At 47.4% G+C, this 13,482-nt stretch overlaps 1 protein-coding gene across 1 annotated transcript in view; it reads left to right on the forward strand.

Moving 5' to 3' along the window:
- The window catches only part of fgfr4 (fibroblast growth factor receptor 4), a 13,837-nt gene extending 1,605 nt beyond the window's left edge, over positions 1–12,232 (forward strand). The window contains exons 2-20 of the mRNA XM_080013406.1: positions 1,977–2,152; positions 2,736–2,886; positions 2,965–3,015; positions 3,608–3,877; positions 3,996–4,085; positions 4,176–4,342; positions 4,462–4,585; positions 5,446–5,636; positions 5,792–5,930; positions 6,166–6,359; positions 6,739–6,884; positions 7,352–7,473; positions 7,672–7,782; positions 7,940–8,130; positions 9,163–9,285; positions 9,402–9,472; positions 9,686–9,823; positions 10,242–10,347; positions 10,837–12,232. Coding sequence (XP_079869532.1) covers positions 1,977–2,152; positions 2,736–2,886; positions 2,965–3,015; positions 3,608–3,877; positions 3,996–4,085; positions 4,176–4,342; positions 4,462–4,585; positions 5,446–5,636; positions 5,792–5,930; positions 6,166–6,359; positions 6,739–6,884; positions 7,352–7,473; positions 7,672–7,782; positions 7,940–8,130; positions 9,163–9,285; positions 9,402–9,472; positions 9,686–9,823; positions 10,242–10,347; positions 10,837–10,995 — 2,720 coding nt within the window. The 3' untranslated portion in view covers positions 10,996–12,232. The remainder of the gene's footprint in view (positions 1–1,976; positions 2,153–2,735; positions 2,887–2,964; positions 3,016–3,607; positions 3,878–3,995; positions 4,086–4,175; positions 4,343–4,461; positions 4,586–5,445; positions 5,637–5,791; positions 5,931–6,165; positions 6,360–6,738; positions 6,885–7,351; positions 7,474–7,671; positions 7,783–7,939; positions 8,131–9,162; positions 9,286–9,401; positions 9,473–9,685; positions 9,824–10,241; positions 10,348–10,836) is intronic.
- The last annotated feature ends 1,250 nt before the right edge of the window (positions 12,233–13,482 follow it).

Here is a 13,482-nt window from a genome sequence, read left to right on the forward strand (position 1 = left end):
AGTGAAATGTAATATGTCATATATTAGTGTCTTCATCTAGTGTCCTCATAATCAAGTGTCCTCACAATCTAGCATCTTAAGAAATCAGTGTCCTCATATTTTAGCATCCTCATAATCAAGTGTCCCCACAATCTGGTGTCTTCATAAATTTGTGTCCTCATAATCAAGTGTCCTCACAATCTAGTGTCCTCATGTAGTGTCGTTATAATCAAGTGTCCTCACAATCTAGGGTCCTCATAATCAAGTGTCCCCACAATCTGGTGTCCTCATAAATTTGTGTCCTCTACAATAAGTGTCCTTACAATCTAGTGTCCTCATGTAGTGTCGTTCTAATCAAGTGTCCTCACAATTAGTGTCCTAATAAATCAGTGTCCCCATAATTTATTGTCCTCACAATTAAGTGTCCTCATAATTTTGTGTCCTCACAATCTAGTGTTCTCACAATTCGGTGTTTCAATAATTTAATGTCCTCATAAAAATACTTTAATACTGTTTTAAAATTGTGAAATATTTTACATGCATCTTTCTCATTTACTCTCGTGATTCAAATGTGTTTTAATGCTGTTTGAAATTGACGTAACCCCAAGTAATGTTGGTTTTAGATGTTTTTCTAGATTGCCTCATAAACCACCATTACCTGTATCTATGCGTGCGTGTCGTATGTTATCAGTGCACGTTGCACCGTTGCAGCCTCAGCGTCTCGAACAAGAGGCGGCTTGTGATTCCTGTATCAGGTTTTTTTTTTCTCAGATCATTAGCGAGCGCAGCGCCCACGCGGTCCATTAGGTGGACGCCTGGCCTGGGAGGAAATTAGGTAGAATTAACTGAAACGCTGCACTTTAAGGCTAAAATGTTCAGTGTTCCGTCCTGCTGTTGACCTGGTTGGTAGCCAAACATCAGATCTGATCTGAGGTCAATTTGATGGATGTTTTATGGTTGTACAATCGATCATGGACACCAGTAACAGCAGGAGGAACCGTCTTCACCTTCCAGATGTGTGAGACAGTCTCGTGAAAAGTCAGCCGACCCTGTCAGGGGTTCTCCAAACACTTTATAGTACCGGTGGTAGTACTAGTCTTAGTACTACATGTGGATGTATACTTTTGCTTTTTCCCTGGAGGGTCGGAGCAGCGTGAGGGGAAACATTTCCACTTCTCTGGATTCCCCTTCGGAGGCACAATGGCGGCATTATGCGGCTGATTGGCCGACAAGCGTTGCCTTGCTGCGTCGCTCAATGGGCCTGTGTTCTCCACCTGTCAGGACGACAGGCTGCTGCTGACCCCTCCACACCTCCACCCAGACCAAAGCACTCACTGAGGAGAGGCCGAAGGTAGAACAACTTCAACGGGGAAGGAGAGGGCTGCCAACCAATGCCTCCTGGCCTCTAGCATGCAATGGATGGAGTTCAGTCTGTCTGTCTGTCCTGAGGCGGAGTGTTCCTAAAGGGTCCGTTGAGGGAACTTCAGCTTCTGCAGGGAACAGTTACTGTTTCACCGAGTGCTTGCAGGAAGTAATCAGACGGAAAATTGCCCGTTCCGAGTGATTGAGTCTTGAACTGGCTGCAGATGGTGGAACAGGCCATTGGAGCAAAGGGGGGAGATGGTGGTGAGACCTGCTGATATTGGTATCTGTGGGGGGTGACAGGTCGGGCTATCAGAGTTAAACCACTCTGTCGTGGAGAGCGAGAACATGTCACACTGGCAGGGAGATGTAACGTTCTCTGGATTTCGACCCCGGCTCGGAGTGGAGGTTACATGACGATGCTGCAGAGAATCTGTTGCCGGCGTCTTGCCCTCACAATGCACTGTGATATCAGTGTAGTGTGCAGTGTTTACATACTATGGTACTTTTCACATTCTGTTTGATGCATACTGTGGTTTGGACACAGTAAACACTAGTTTTGCCTACTAGATAGTATGCTAGTATGCTGTAGTGTTGTACTGTACTAACGCCGCCTGTCTCCCCCTGACCTCCAGACCTCCGTGGCTCCAGGCCTCTGATCCTGCCTGGCTACCCAGAGAACGCCACAGCGGTGCGGGGCAGCGCAGTCCGGCTCCAGTGCAGGGTCCACCGGCCGCTCAGCACCAGGGTCCAGTGGCTGAAGAGGGAAGATGCAGCTGAAGACACATCACCTCGTCTGCGCCCGCTAACGGTGAGGACGTCCCTCTGGGTCTTGTTGGATGTAGTATAGCGCACAAAATGGCCGCTGATAGAAATGACAGGGCATTTTACTTAAAATGGTGCCCAACATAGAAAATGTCTCTTTATGACATCTCTCATCCAAATAGCCTTTATATACGACTTGCCTCGGAGGAAGTATATAGGAGTGTGTCTGAGGAGACATGCGCTCTCTCTCTGGCTTGGTCGCTTTTGCTTTTGGCTCGTCTCTTGGTCTTTGTCATTGTGTCAATAAAGGATCCATTTTGCATCGCATCCGTCTCCATTCTATTGAAGAATCTCTCGAGATCAACCAATCTGGGAGGGATCAGTTCCTAGATCCCAACAGTCTCCAGAGAAATAGCTAGGAGACAGTCTAGGAGACATTCTATATCAAATCAATCAAATTAAACTTTATTTGTAGCGCACCTTTCAGGCAAACAAATGTAATTCAAAGGGCTTTCCAGCCCTTAAAGTGTTTCACATTCCTATTCTAGGAGCTCGGAGACAGTCTAGGAGCACAAGCACACACAACCTGTTCAAACTAACTTTCTGTCTGCACCGTGTCGGTTCTACAGCTGCTGGAGAGCAACACCTCCAGGCTGAACACGCTGATGCTGAAAAACGTTACACTGGGCGACGCTGGAGAGTATATCTGCATGGCGGAGGTGGAGCACAGAGGGAGGAGGCTGCAGGCCATGCAGTCTGCGTGGGTGGAGGTCCTACCAGGTAGGAATAGAAACCCAACCCTGACCAGTGTTGGTGCCTTGCCACTTTTTAGAAACTAATCTCAGACTGTCTCCACAGGAAGCATAATTTCCCAAACTGTGGAGCTGATAGCTACTGCAGAAACTCCAGGTAATTTTTTACCAACGAGTAAGAACGATACGCTATAGAGTGTGTGTTGTTGGTTGGGGGTGGGAGGGTGGGGTGTAGTTGTGTGGAGGGGGGGTGGCGCCCTCCCTCCTTACATCTCCACTCAACCCGAACCCCTCCTCCACCTCCCTATCTGTCAGTCTGCGACATGTTCATTAGAGCTGAGTGTGGGGGGGGAGGGGCTTAGCGGTCTTTGTAAGCTCTGTTATCTCTGTGAGACAATATTACAGGGATTATTATTCAAATAACTGTAGTTTAGTTCTGATATTTTACTTTACGCCAGATAGTTCAATGTGATGAACCACAGCTGGATTCTCCTAACATGAGGTTGAGAATTCTTGAGTGGATATTGACTTGATATTATGCAAAACTTCAACTTTCCTTTGACGCCATGATAGATGAGAAATATGATTTTTACGTTAATCTATGAGATTCTGTAGAGTTCTAGCCCAGTTCTAGTGGAAGTCCAGCAGGCTTATCATATCATAAATACTCCCTGGTCTCCCCAGTCCTCCACTCCAGTACCAAATCACCCCACTGTCCTAACCCCTGTTCCCCCTGTCTCACCCAAAAGAGGTCCTGGGGGACCTGTGGGAGGATACCTCAGAACACCTACTTCTGGAGCCCGGAGATGTCCTGAAGCTCCGCTGCGATTGGCCGGGCCGACCGGACGCGGCCGTGTTCTGGTACAAGGAGGGGCGGCGGGTGGTGCACACTGCCCGCATTCACATCCGGGGCGTCATCATGGAGATCGCCGACGCCACGTACGAGGATTCGGGTGTCTACGTGTGTGCCCCGCGAGGCTCCAGGGAGCCGCTTCGCAACTTCACCATCACCGTGGCAGGTCAGAATGTTCTAGACGCTTCCAAACTGCTGGTCATCAGGAGGAAGGTTTCAGTCTGGCTCAGCTTGTTGTTGTTCTTCTTCACCTTTTCTTCTTCTTCTTCTCTGGACGTCTTCAGACTCTCTGGGCTCAGGAGACGACGACGACGAGGGCGACCTGGAGGACACATCGGCCGAGATGGAGAACGAGCAGCTCTACTTCTCCAGAGGTGAACTAGGAAGGAATTCACAAAGGCAATCCATTAACCATAGCTGTACTGGTGTGTTACTGGTATCTTACTGTTGTGTCTCTGTTCCAGGGCCGTACTGGACACACACTCAGCGCATGGAGAAGAAGCTCTACGCCGTCCCCGCCGGGAACACAGTGAAGTTCCGCTGCCCCGCAATGGGAAGCCCCATGCCCTCCATCCGGTGGATGAAGAACGGCCGCGAGTTCAGAGGGGAGCATCGCATCGGGGGCATCAAGGTTAGGGGTCCGACATGTGCATTCCCACCAGGAAACTTCCCACCACTTCATCAGATGTTTCCAGATGTTTCCAGAAGATGCAGTTTAATATCCTTATGTGTGTCTTTGATGGTTTCCAGTTGAGACATCAACACTGGAGTCTGGTGATGGAGAGCGTGGTGCCTTCAGACCGAGGGAACTACACCTGTCAGGTGGAGAACAGATATGGCTCCATCGCCCACACCTACTTGCTGGATGTCCTGGGTATGACGGAAGCTCATGTGGGGATGTTAGGCTGCGAGCTACTACCTCAGGGTTCATGAGGGGAGTATTAGCTACAGCCAAATAGCTGCTATTCAGGGTTCATGTTGGGGGTGTTAGCTGCAGCCTTCTAGCTGCTATCCCAGAGTTCATGTTGGGGGTGTTAGCTGCCCCCTGCTAGCTGCTATCCCAGGGTTCATGTTGGGGGTGTTAGCTGCCCCCTGCTAGCTGCTATCCCAGGGTTCATGTTGGGGGTGTTAGCTGCCCCCTGCTAGCTGCTATCCCTGGGTTCATGTTGGGGGTGTTAGCTGGAGCCTTCTAGCTGTTATCCCAGGGTTCATGTTGGGGGGTGTTGGTGGAAGGCGTCCGACCGCCTGGCGTCCATCCCAGCATTCCTGCTGACCTGTGACAGCAGACAGAGAAGGGGAGGGGCGGGCGTTGTCCATCGCCATTCCAGAGGCGCCCGGTGGGGGTTTGGGGGAGGGCGTGCGACACTAATGAGAGAGGGAGAAAGAGAAAGAGACAGAGTTCTCCTCTGTCTCTCGCTCTCTTTTTGCAGATTAAATGGTGCGAGTAGAGGTCACATCTTACTGCACATAAACTTAATTAAACAAAATATATACAATGTAATATCATATATCAAGAGTTTGTCAAAAAACAGATATGGTGAAATGTTCCTGGTTGAGGAAAAACCCTAATGTGATGGATGCAAAATAGATTCCAGCTTTCCACTATGTTTTCGCATAATTGATTTTGTTTCCTTAATGTTTCCTTATTGTTTTATTCAAAAAATATTTTGTCTCATGTTTGGAAAGAGAGTTTACACAATAATAAATAACTCCATCCTCCCTCTCCTCCCCCAGAGCGCTCCCCCCACAGGCCCATCCTCCAGGCAGGCCTACCGGCCAACACCACAGCAGTGGTGGGCAGCGACGTCCAGTTCTTCTGTAAAGTTTACAGCGACGCTCAGCCACACATCCAGTGGCTGAAGCACATTGAGAGAAATGGGAGCCGCTTCGGACCCGACGGAGCGCCCTATGTCCAGATCCTCAAGGTCGAGAACCACAAACTGTGACCGATATACTCAGATATCAGTCTGATATGGGGCACCCATATAATGCAATAATAATCTGATACCAAGACTCAAGATCAATATCAAACTTGTCAGATATGAAAGAAAATCAATTGGGTGTTGTTTTCTGGGTGCAGACCGGGAGTCTGAACATGTCGGAGGTGGAGGTCCTCTACCTGTCCAAGGTCACCATGGAGGACGCCGGGGAGTACACTTGCCTGGCTGGAAACTCCATCGGCTTCTCCTACCAATCGGCGTGGCTCATGGTGCTCTCAGGTCAGACCCCGCTGGAGAAAATCTGTGCTGGATACTAACTAACTTAAAGACAAATGTGGTCAAACTGCAGAACGTCTAACTTCTGATGACCCTCCTGCAAGTAATCTCATTCTATCCTATACATCGTCTATACCTCTACCCCATCTCAAAGTTTGTACCTATACAGGTACCTGTTCAGGTACGTTCTCCAGGGTTTTACGGTAGTAGATAACAAATAATTTTCCTTCTTCTCCAGAGGAGGAAGTTTCCGGTGATGGGAGCAATATGGAGACCAAGTACACAGACATCATCATCTACGCGTCTGGCTTGCTTGCTCTGATCATGGCCGTTGTGATCGTGGTGTTGTGTCGGATGCAGGTCCATCCCAACAGGGAACCGTTTGACGTCCTGCCAGTACAGAAGCTCTCCAAGTTCCCTCTGCGCAGACAGGTGAAGAGTCCTCATCAGCAGAGGGTGGAGTGTGTTGACGTGGCTGAGCTCTCTGCCTTCCACTTTAGCATCTGATCAGTTCTTCAACAAAGTTAGCTGTCTGGAACAGTGGCTTGCCATCCACTAACTTTATTTTCATACAACTATAGTTATAACAGAAAATCTCCTGGGGCAACTAGCAATAACTCAAAATGAAGAAATTAAGAGTATTGGATCACTGATTCACTCATTCTTTTGAAGTCAAACGTTAGAAAACAACTTCAGAAACCTCAAGAAAACAACCTCACAATTTACCGAGGTCCTTTCAAATTGTTATGCTAAATACAATGTCTGCCCATGTTCCTGGTGTGTTGCGCTGACTGCTAACATCTCTCTGCAGTACTCGGTGGAGTCAAACTCCTCTGGGAAGTCCAGCGCGTCCCTGATGAGGGTTGCCCGCCTCTCGTCCAGCTGCTCCCCGATGCTGGCCGGGGTTCTGGAGTTTGAGATTCCCTGTGATCCGGACTGGGAGTTCCCTCGAGAGAAGTAGGACTTATTTTGTCTGCTTCTTCTGCTTCTCACAGCAGAGGAGTTTCTTAATGAATTTAAATGACCAAGAGTTTGAAACTTCCCAAAATGAATTCCACTAGCATAAGAATCAAGTACAATTGCCATAATTGTGCACATTATATTCCAGTATAAATGTTCAGAATCCTCAAGGTGATTGTTGATAAATCTGGGTGAGCCTCTACTAAGCTATTTTACTTTACTTCTGTTTCTGTTTTGACGCTCCTGTTTTGCTCGCGGTGCGAGTTCCTGAAACGAGTAAATTTAGTTTCGCTCCTGGAATCATCTGGAAAGCATCCGAGCGAGACTCAAAAAAGAAAGCCGGCCCGCGGGCCATTTTGGGCTTTCCCAACCTATGTTTTACCAAAGCCGCAGCCCAAATTATGGATTTGCTGGATTTCTTTTGGGATGCATTATTTTTCTGAACTCTGTCGTCTCCTCTGCAGCCTCACATTGGGAAAGCCTCTGGGTGAGGGCTGCTTTGGGCAGGTAGTCCGAGCAGAGGCCTACGGCATCAGCAGGGACTGTCCGGACCAGGCTTCTATTGTTGCTGTGAAGATGCTTAAAGGTGAGAGAAGCTCAGTAGCAAACTAGAACTTCACTACTGGACCACGTTAGTTAACTCAGGTGCTGATTCAAAGACCTTTTTAGGAAGTGTATGCCTGAAACACTTGGAACTGACTGAACCTGACTGTTTTTTCAACCCCACTGCTCTATATCAAATTACTTTAACAATGTTTTCTTGTCCTTGATATTTTTTCTTCAGATGATGCCACGGATAAAGATCTGGCAGATCTGATCTCTGAGATGGAGCTGATGAAGGTGATGGATAAGCACCGGAACATCATCAACCTGCTGGGCGTTTGCACCCAAGATGGTAAGTCCCTGCCAGGGGTTAGTGGACTGGAGAGGACGAGAGGACGACCCCTTCATTTCCAATTCCAACACTCAAAAACAGGGTTCTTCTCCAGGAATCGCCAGATCCTCTGAGATACAATACCATCCCCTAACACAACCCTCTTTCTCCTCTCCAGGTCCGCTCTATGTCCTGGTGGAGTACGCCTCCAAGGGCAGCCTGAGGGAGTACCTACGGGCTCGGCGGCCCCCGGGAATGGACTACACCTTCGATGTGACCAAGGTGCCTGAGGAGCAGCTGACATTCAAAGACCTGCTGTCCTGCGCCTACCAGGTGGCCCGAGGGATGGAGTACCTGGCTTCCAAAAGGGTAAGAGGGCCTCCAAGGGCTGATGGGAGTAGCGTTTGTTGAAAACAAATCAGAGAAGATGATGGGAGGCTCACAGCAGTAATACCAGGTAGCGACCAGAGGTTATTTTTGCTTTTTTCTTTGAAGATAGAATTTGAAGAATGTTAAGAATTATCACTTCTACAGTACAAGCTCCTACAAACATTCTGTCGTTACCCCCCGTGGCGGTGGTCCAGATATGGTAGTGGTGGTAGGACATCCACCCCCCTTGTTGACTTTATGAGTGCCATAAACCTTAAAGTGGATGAAGATCAATAATATCACATCTGAGATCGGAGCCCAGTTCTGAGAGCCCCAGAGCCGCCATGAAGAAAGGACCCTTCCCTCCTTCTATTGTCTCCGTCTTTCACTCGTGTCTCTGAGAGCTGTTTACGCCTCTCCACCCTTTTCCCTTTCTTTTCCTTTTCTTAGCACGGCTCTAAATCCGTCCCCCGGGCGGCCCCAGGCCCTGTGGTCTCAGGGACCAAGCTCCTGGGACCAGGCCTCCACCACGGGGGGACCCGCACAATGCCACCACCAGAGCCACAACTATTTCCAAATGAAAACCCAGAATAAACTTAATGACGCTCATTCAGTGAGGCCAAGAGCTCCTCTTTCTCTCTCTCTCTCTTTTTCTTCCCTCTCTCGCTCCATCTCTCTCACTCCAGTCTTTTTTCATCCTTGTTTTTTCCTCGACCTCGCTCAGGGTTTCTAAATGCGTTTGGAGACGTTTTTCATTTCTAAACTGAGACGCCACATGTTGACATTACACTAGAACCATGTCTGCTGCAGGGTGGAACCACAGGACAGACACTACAGGCACTACAGTACAGACAGGACAGACAGTACAGACAGGTCATTACAGACGGGACAGACAGAACAGGACAGACAGAACAGACAGGTTAGTACACACAGGTCAGTACATTCAGGACAGGCAGTACAGACAGGTCAGTACCAGACAGGACAGACAGGTCAGGACAGACAGGTCAGTACTGATCCTGTCTCTCTTCTCAGTGCATCCACAGGGACCTGGCTGCTCGCAACGTTCTGGTGACTGAAGACAACGTGATGAAGATCGCAGACTTTGGCCTGGCGAGGGGCGTGCACCAGATCGACTACTACAAGAAGACCACCAACGTGAGCGATGATCCCTCCACTTATTGGTCCATCCATCAGCAGATTGATCGTATCGATCGGATTGATCAGATTGATTGTGTGTCTTTGAGCTTTAACAGTGTGTGTGTGCGTTTCAGGGCCGACTGCCGGTCAAGTGGATGGCACCAGAGGCTTTGTTCGACCGAGTGTACACACACCAGAGCGACGTGTGAGTGCACGCACACACACACACACACACACACACACACACAGACACACACACACACACACACACACACACACACACACACACACACTAACCACTCTGATTCAAGAATAGACTGCAGTGAATTACAGGTCTGCCCAAACAAACCCTTTAATTTCCTCCTCCTCCTCCTCCTCCTCCTCCTTCTCCCCCGCCCCCCTCATCTCCTCCCCCCAGGTGGTCCTTCGGGGTCCTGATGTGGGAGATCTTCACCCTGGGGGGCTCCCCGTACCCCGGCATCCCGGTGGAGGAGCTGTTCAAACTGCTGAAGGAGGGACACCGCATGGACAAGCCCTCCAACTGCACGCACGAGCTGTGAGTGTGTGTGTGTGTGTGTGTGTGTGTGTGTGTGTGTGTGTGTGTGTGTGTGTGTGTGGGTCCAGAGTTCAGTGTTTCTTGTGGTTAAACTTTAAACTATGACAGAGTGAACTCGGTTGAAACGACATCAACAGGCCTTCATTCATTCCTTCATTCCTCCATCTGTTCACCCGTTCGTTCATCCATTCATTCATCCACCCACCCATCCATCCATTCATTTGTTCATTCAACCATTCATTCATTGATTCACTCATTTGTGGGTTTTTTGGCAACAGTTAATGTCTTGAATTAAAGTAGACGTGTTTGATACAGATACAGAGTGTGATGAACAATATTCAGATTTAGTCAAATATTAACCTCTGTGTGTGTGTGTGTGTGTCTGTGTGTGCGTGCGTTTGTGTATGTGCATTTGCAGCTACATGAAGATGCGTGAGTGCTGGCACGCCGTCCCCACGCAGCGTCCGACCTTCAAGCAGCTTGTGGACGAGCTGGACCGAGTGCTGCTGACAGTGTCCGACGAGGTGTGCGCGCACACACACACACACACACACACACACACACACACACACACACACACACAGAGACACACACACAGACACACAGACACTCCATCTCTCCTTATTTTCCTTCCATCTCTCTCTGTCTGTTCTCCAGATGTCTTCAGTACACAAACTATTTGAGCTCCAACATGGAGGTCAATAAACAAACACAACACTCTATTCCTCTCCCTCCCTCTCTCTCTCTCTCTCTGTATTTTTCTCTTGTTCACTCGTTCATCTCAGTGTCAACATGAATGTCCAGATGAAGGCTGAACTAAACGTTGTGTTGTGTTTTGCCATGGGACTGGACATTTTGGTTACCATAGAAACATCTCTAACTAATATCCATCCGTCTGTCTATCTGTCTGTCTGTCTGTCTGTCTGTCTACCTATCTACCAGTTAACTAGTGTCATTAGCTGCATTAAAAAAACGGTTTTAATGTCTCTCTCTCCTTCCTGTCTGTCTCTCAGTACCTGGACCTGTCCACGCCCTTCGAGCAGTATTCTCCTTCCTGCGACGACGCCTCCACTTCCTGTTCGTCGGACAACGACTCCGTTTTTACCCACGATGCATTGTGCCCTGAGCCCGTGCTACGGGTGTACCAGGACCTGCTTGAGCGGCAGCAATAGACACACACACACACACACACACACACACACACACACACACACACGGCTGGAGCACTGTGGGCGTGGCCTGGTGGCGGTGTGGAACAGGTGCATCATGGGATACGTTGCTACTTTGGACTGACGGACTGAACGAAGGAAACAAAAAAGAATAAAAAAGGCAGAGCACGAGAGTAAACAAAAAAAAGGAATAAAATATAAGCTAAAGGCGTTTTAACAAACTTTGAAAAAAAAGATTTATTTTGATATGTTAAAAAAAATTGTTGATTGTTAAATATAAATCTCTCTATATATAAAGTTTTATTTTACTTTGTTGTTTTTTTTATTTAAAAATGGTCTTAAATCTCAGGAGTTTCTATAGCGGCAGAGAGAGTTTCCTGTGAATATATTAGAATATTAAATATTAAAGTTTGTACATATCAGCCATTCTAAGACAAGAAGCTTTTTTTTTTATAAATTATTCTTAATGACACAAAATAAAAGTCTCATTCCAAAATAAAATAAACGTTTTAAACCTGTTTTTTTTTCCCTTTACAGATACATGTTTTACCTTTTAATACTACAAATTCATTTTCAGGAGTTGTTTTTATTTTTTTACATTTTGTAAAATGTTCGTTTAAAACGTCTAAAATTACAACAATAATAAGAAATTGAAAAAAATAATTTGGGGAGCAAATGTTGTGTGTGTGCGTGTGTATAGGTATAAGTGTGTGTGTGTTTGTGTGTGTGTTGAATGTGAAAGCAGGGTGTGTCTTTGCTTGGGGTGGGGTTAGAAAAGGAGGTGCCCCCCCATCATGGTAATACACCCCCCCCCCCCCCCCCCCCCATTCCGATCTCCATCTTATTTTCCATATGCTAATGCAACTAATGGTAATGCACAGAACCTGAACCTCCGTTCGAACACTGCTCACTGTTGGGTTTGATCAGAAGCGTCTTAATCAGAGATAATCTGCTTTGATTTATTTATTTAATCAACAAATTTCCACATTTTAAAGGTTTTCAAGTAAAAAAAAAAAAAAAAAGTGTAATTTCAATCAAAATTTCTGTAAAAAGCAACTGGTCCGGTTTGATAAAATGTTGTTTAATCCCACACACACACACACACACACACACACACACACACACACACACACACACACACACACACACACACACACTCCCCCTCCAAACCCAGAGAATTATTTTAGAAATATCTAATTTATTTGTTTGTTGTTTTATTTTTATATGAAATAAAGCATAATTTAAAAAAAAGAGTGAAGGAAACACGTGTGTTTGTTCACAAGATGAACCAAACCCAGAGAGAAAGAAGGAGGGAAGAGAGAAGGAGCGAGGGAGACGGACATAAACAGACTGATTACAGACGGAGAAACAAAAGAGCAAATAAACTGAGAGAAAGAGAGAGAGAGACAGAAGAGGGAGAGAAAGAGAGAGAGAGGGTGGGGGAAAGAGAGAGAGGGGGGAGACCGACCGATAACAGACAGACAAAAGAAAGCAAATATCCTGAGAGAGAGGAGAGGAGTGATGGATGGAGGAGGTGACCTCTGCTCTACAAGAGTCAAGGGTTCAGGAAGTCCTGGAGAGCCACGTGCACGTTTTGTGTGTGTGTGTGTGTGTGTGTGCGGATGCGCGCACATTCATAGAACGAAACATCATGGTTGATTTCTGCGAAACTTGGAAGGAAAAGAGGGAGGGAGGGAGGGAGGAGGGAAGGGAAGATGGTAAAAAGTCAAGATGGGTAAATGAGTGAACTACTGAAGGGTGGATTGATGACGGAAGGGAGGAAGGAAGGAAGGAAGAATGGAAGGAAGGGAGGAGAGAAGGATGCAAGGGAGGGAAGAAGGAAGAATGGAAGGGAGGAAGGAAGGAAGAAAGGGAGGAAGGATGGATGGAAGGAATGGTGGAAGTAAGGTGAAAAGGACGAGTGAACTGCTGAAGGATGGAGGAAGGATGGAAGGAGGGGAAGGAGAAAGGGTGGATGGACAGATGGGAGGGAGGGAGGGAGGGAGGGAGGGAGGTAGGTAGGTAGGAAGGAAGGATGGAAGGTAGGAAGAAGGGGAAGGATGGACGAAGGGAAGGACAATAAAAAGTCGAGATGGATGAATGAGTGAGCTGCTGAACTCACAAATGAACGTGTGTTGATGGCATGAGTGCAGGAACAAACTCAAGGAGCGAGTGAATGAATAAATGAACGAACGATACAAATGAGTTGGGAAAGGAATGAATGAACAAGTGAATGAATGGGGAGTGAATGGCTGACGCAGGTTGACCCTTCGTTTCAGCAGAATTCACCCTGTCACGGTTTAAAGTTTAACCCCAACAAACACTGAACTCTGCACACACACACCCCCATCACGCACACAGACAGGTCAGTGTCCGCAGACAGACGGAAACACTAAATACACAGCTGATAAGACAGGAAGTGTGTGTGGAAACAGGATGTTGAGGTAATACAGGCTTAGCTGACACACACACACACACACACACACACAC

The sequence above is a fragment of the Zeus faber genome, assembly GCF_960531495.2.
Source record: "Zeus faber genome assembly, chromosome: 14".
NCBI lineage: Eukaryota > Metazoa > Chordata > Actinopteri > Zeiformes > Zeidae > Zeus > Zeus faber.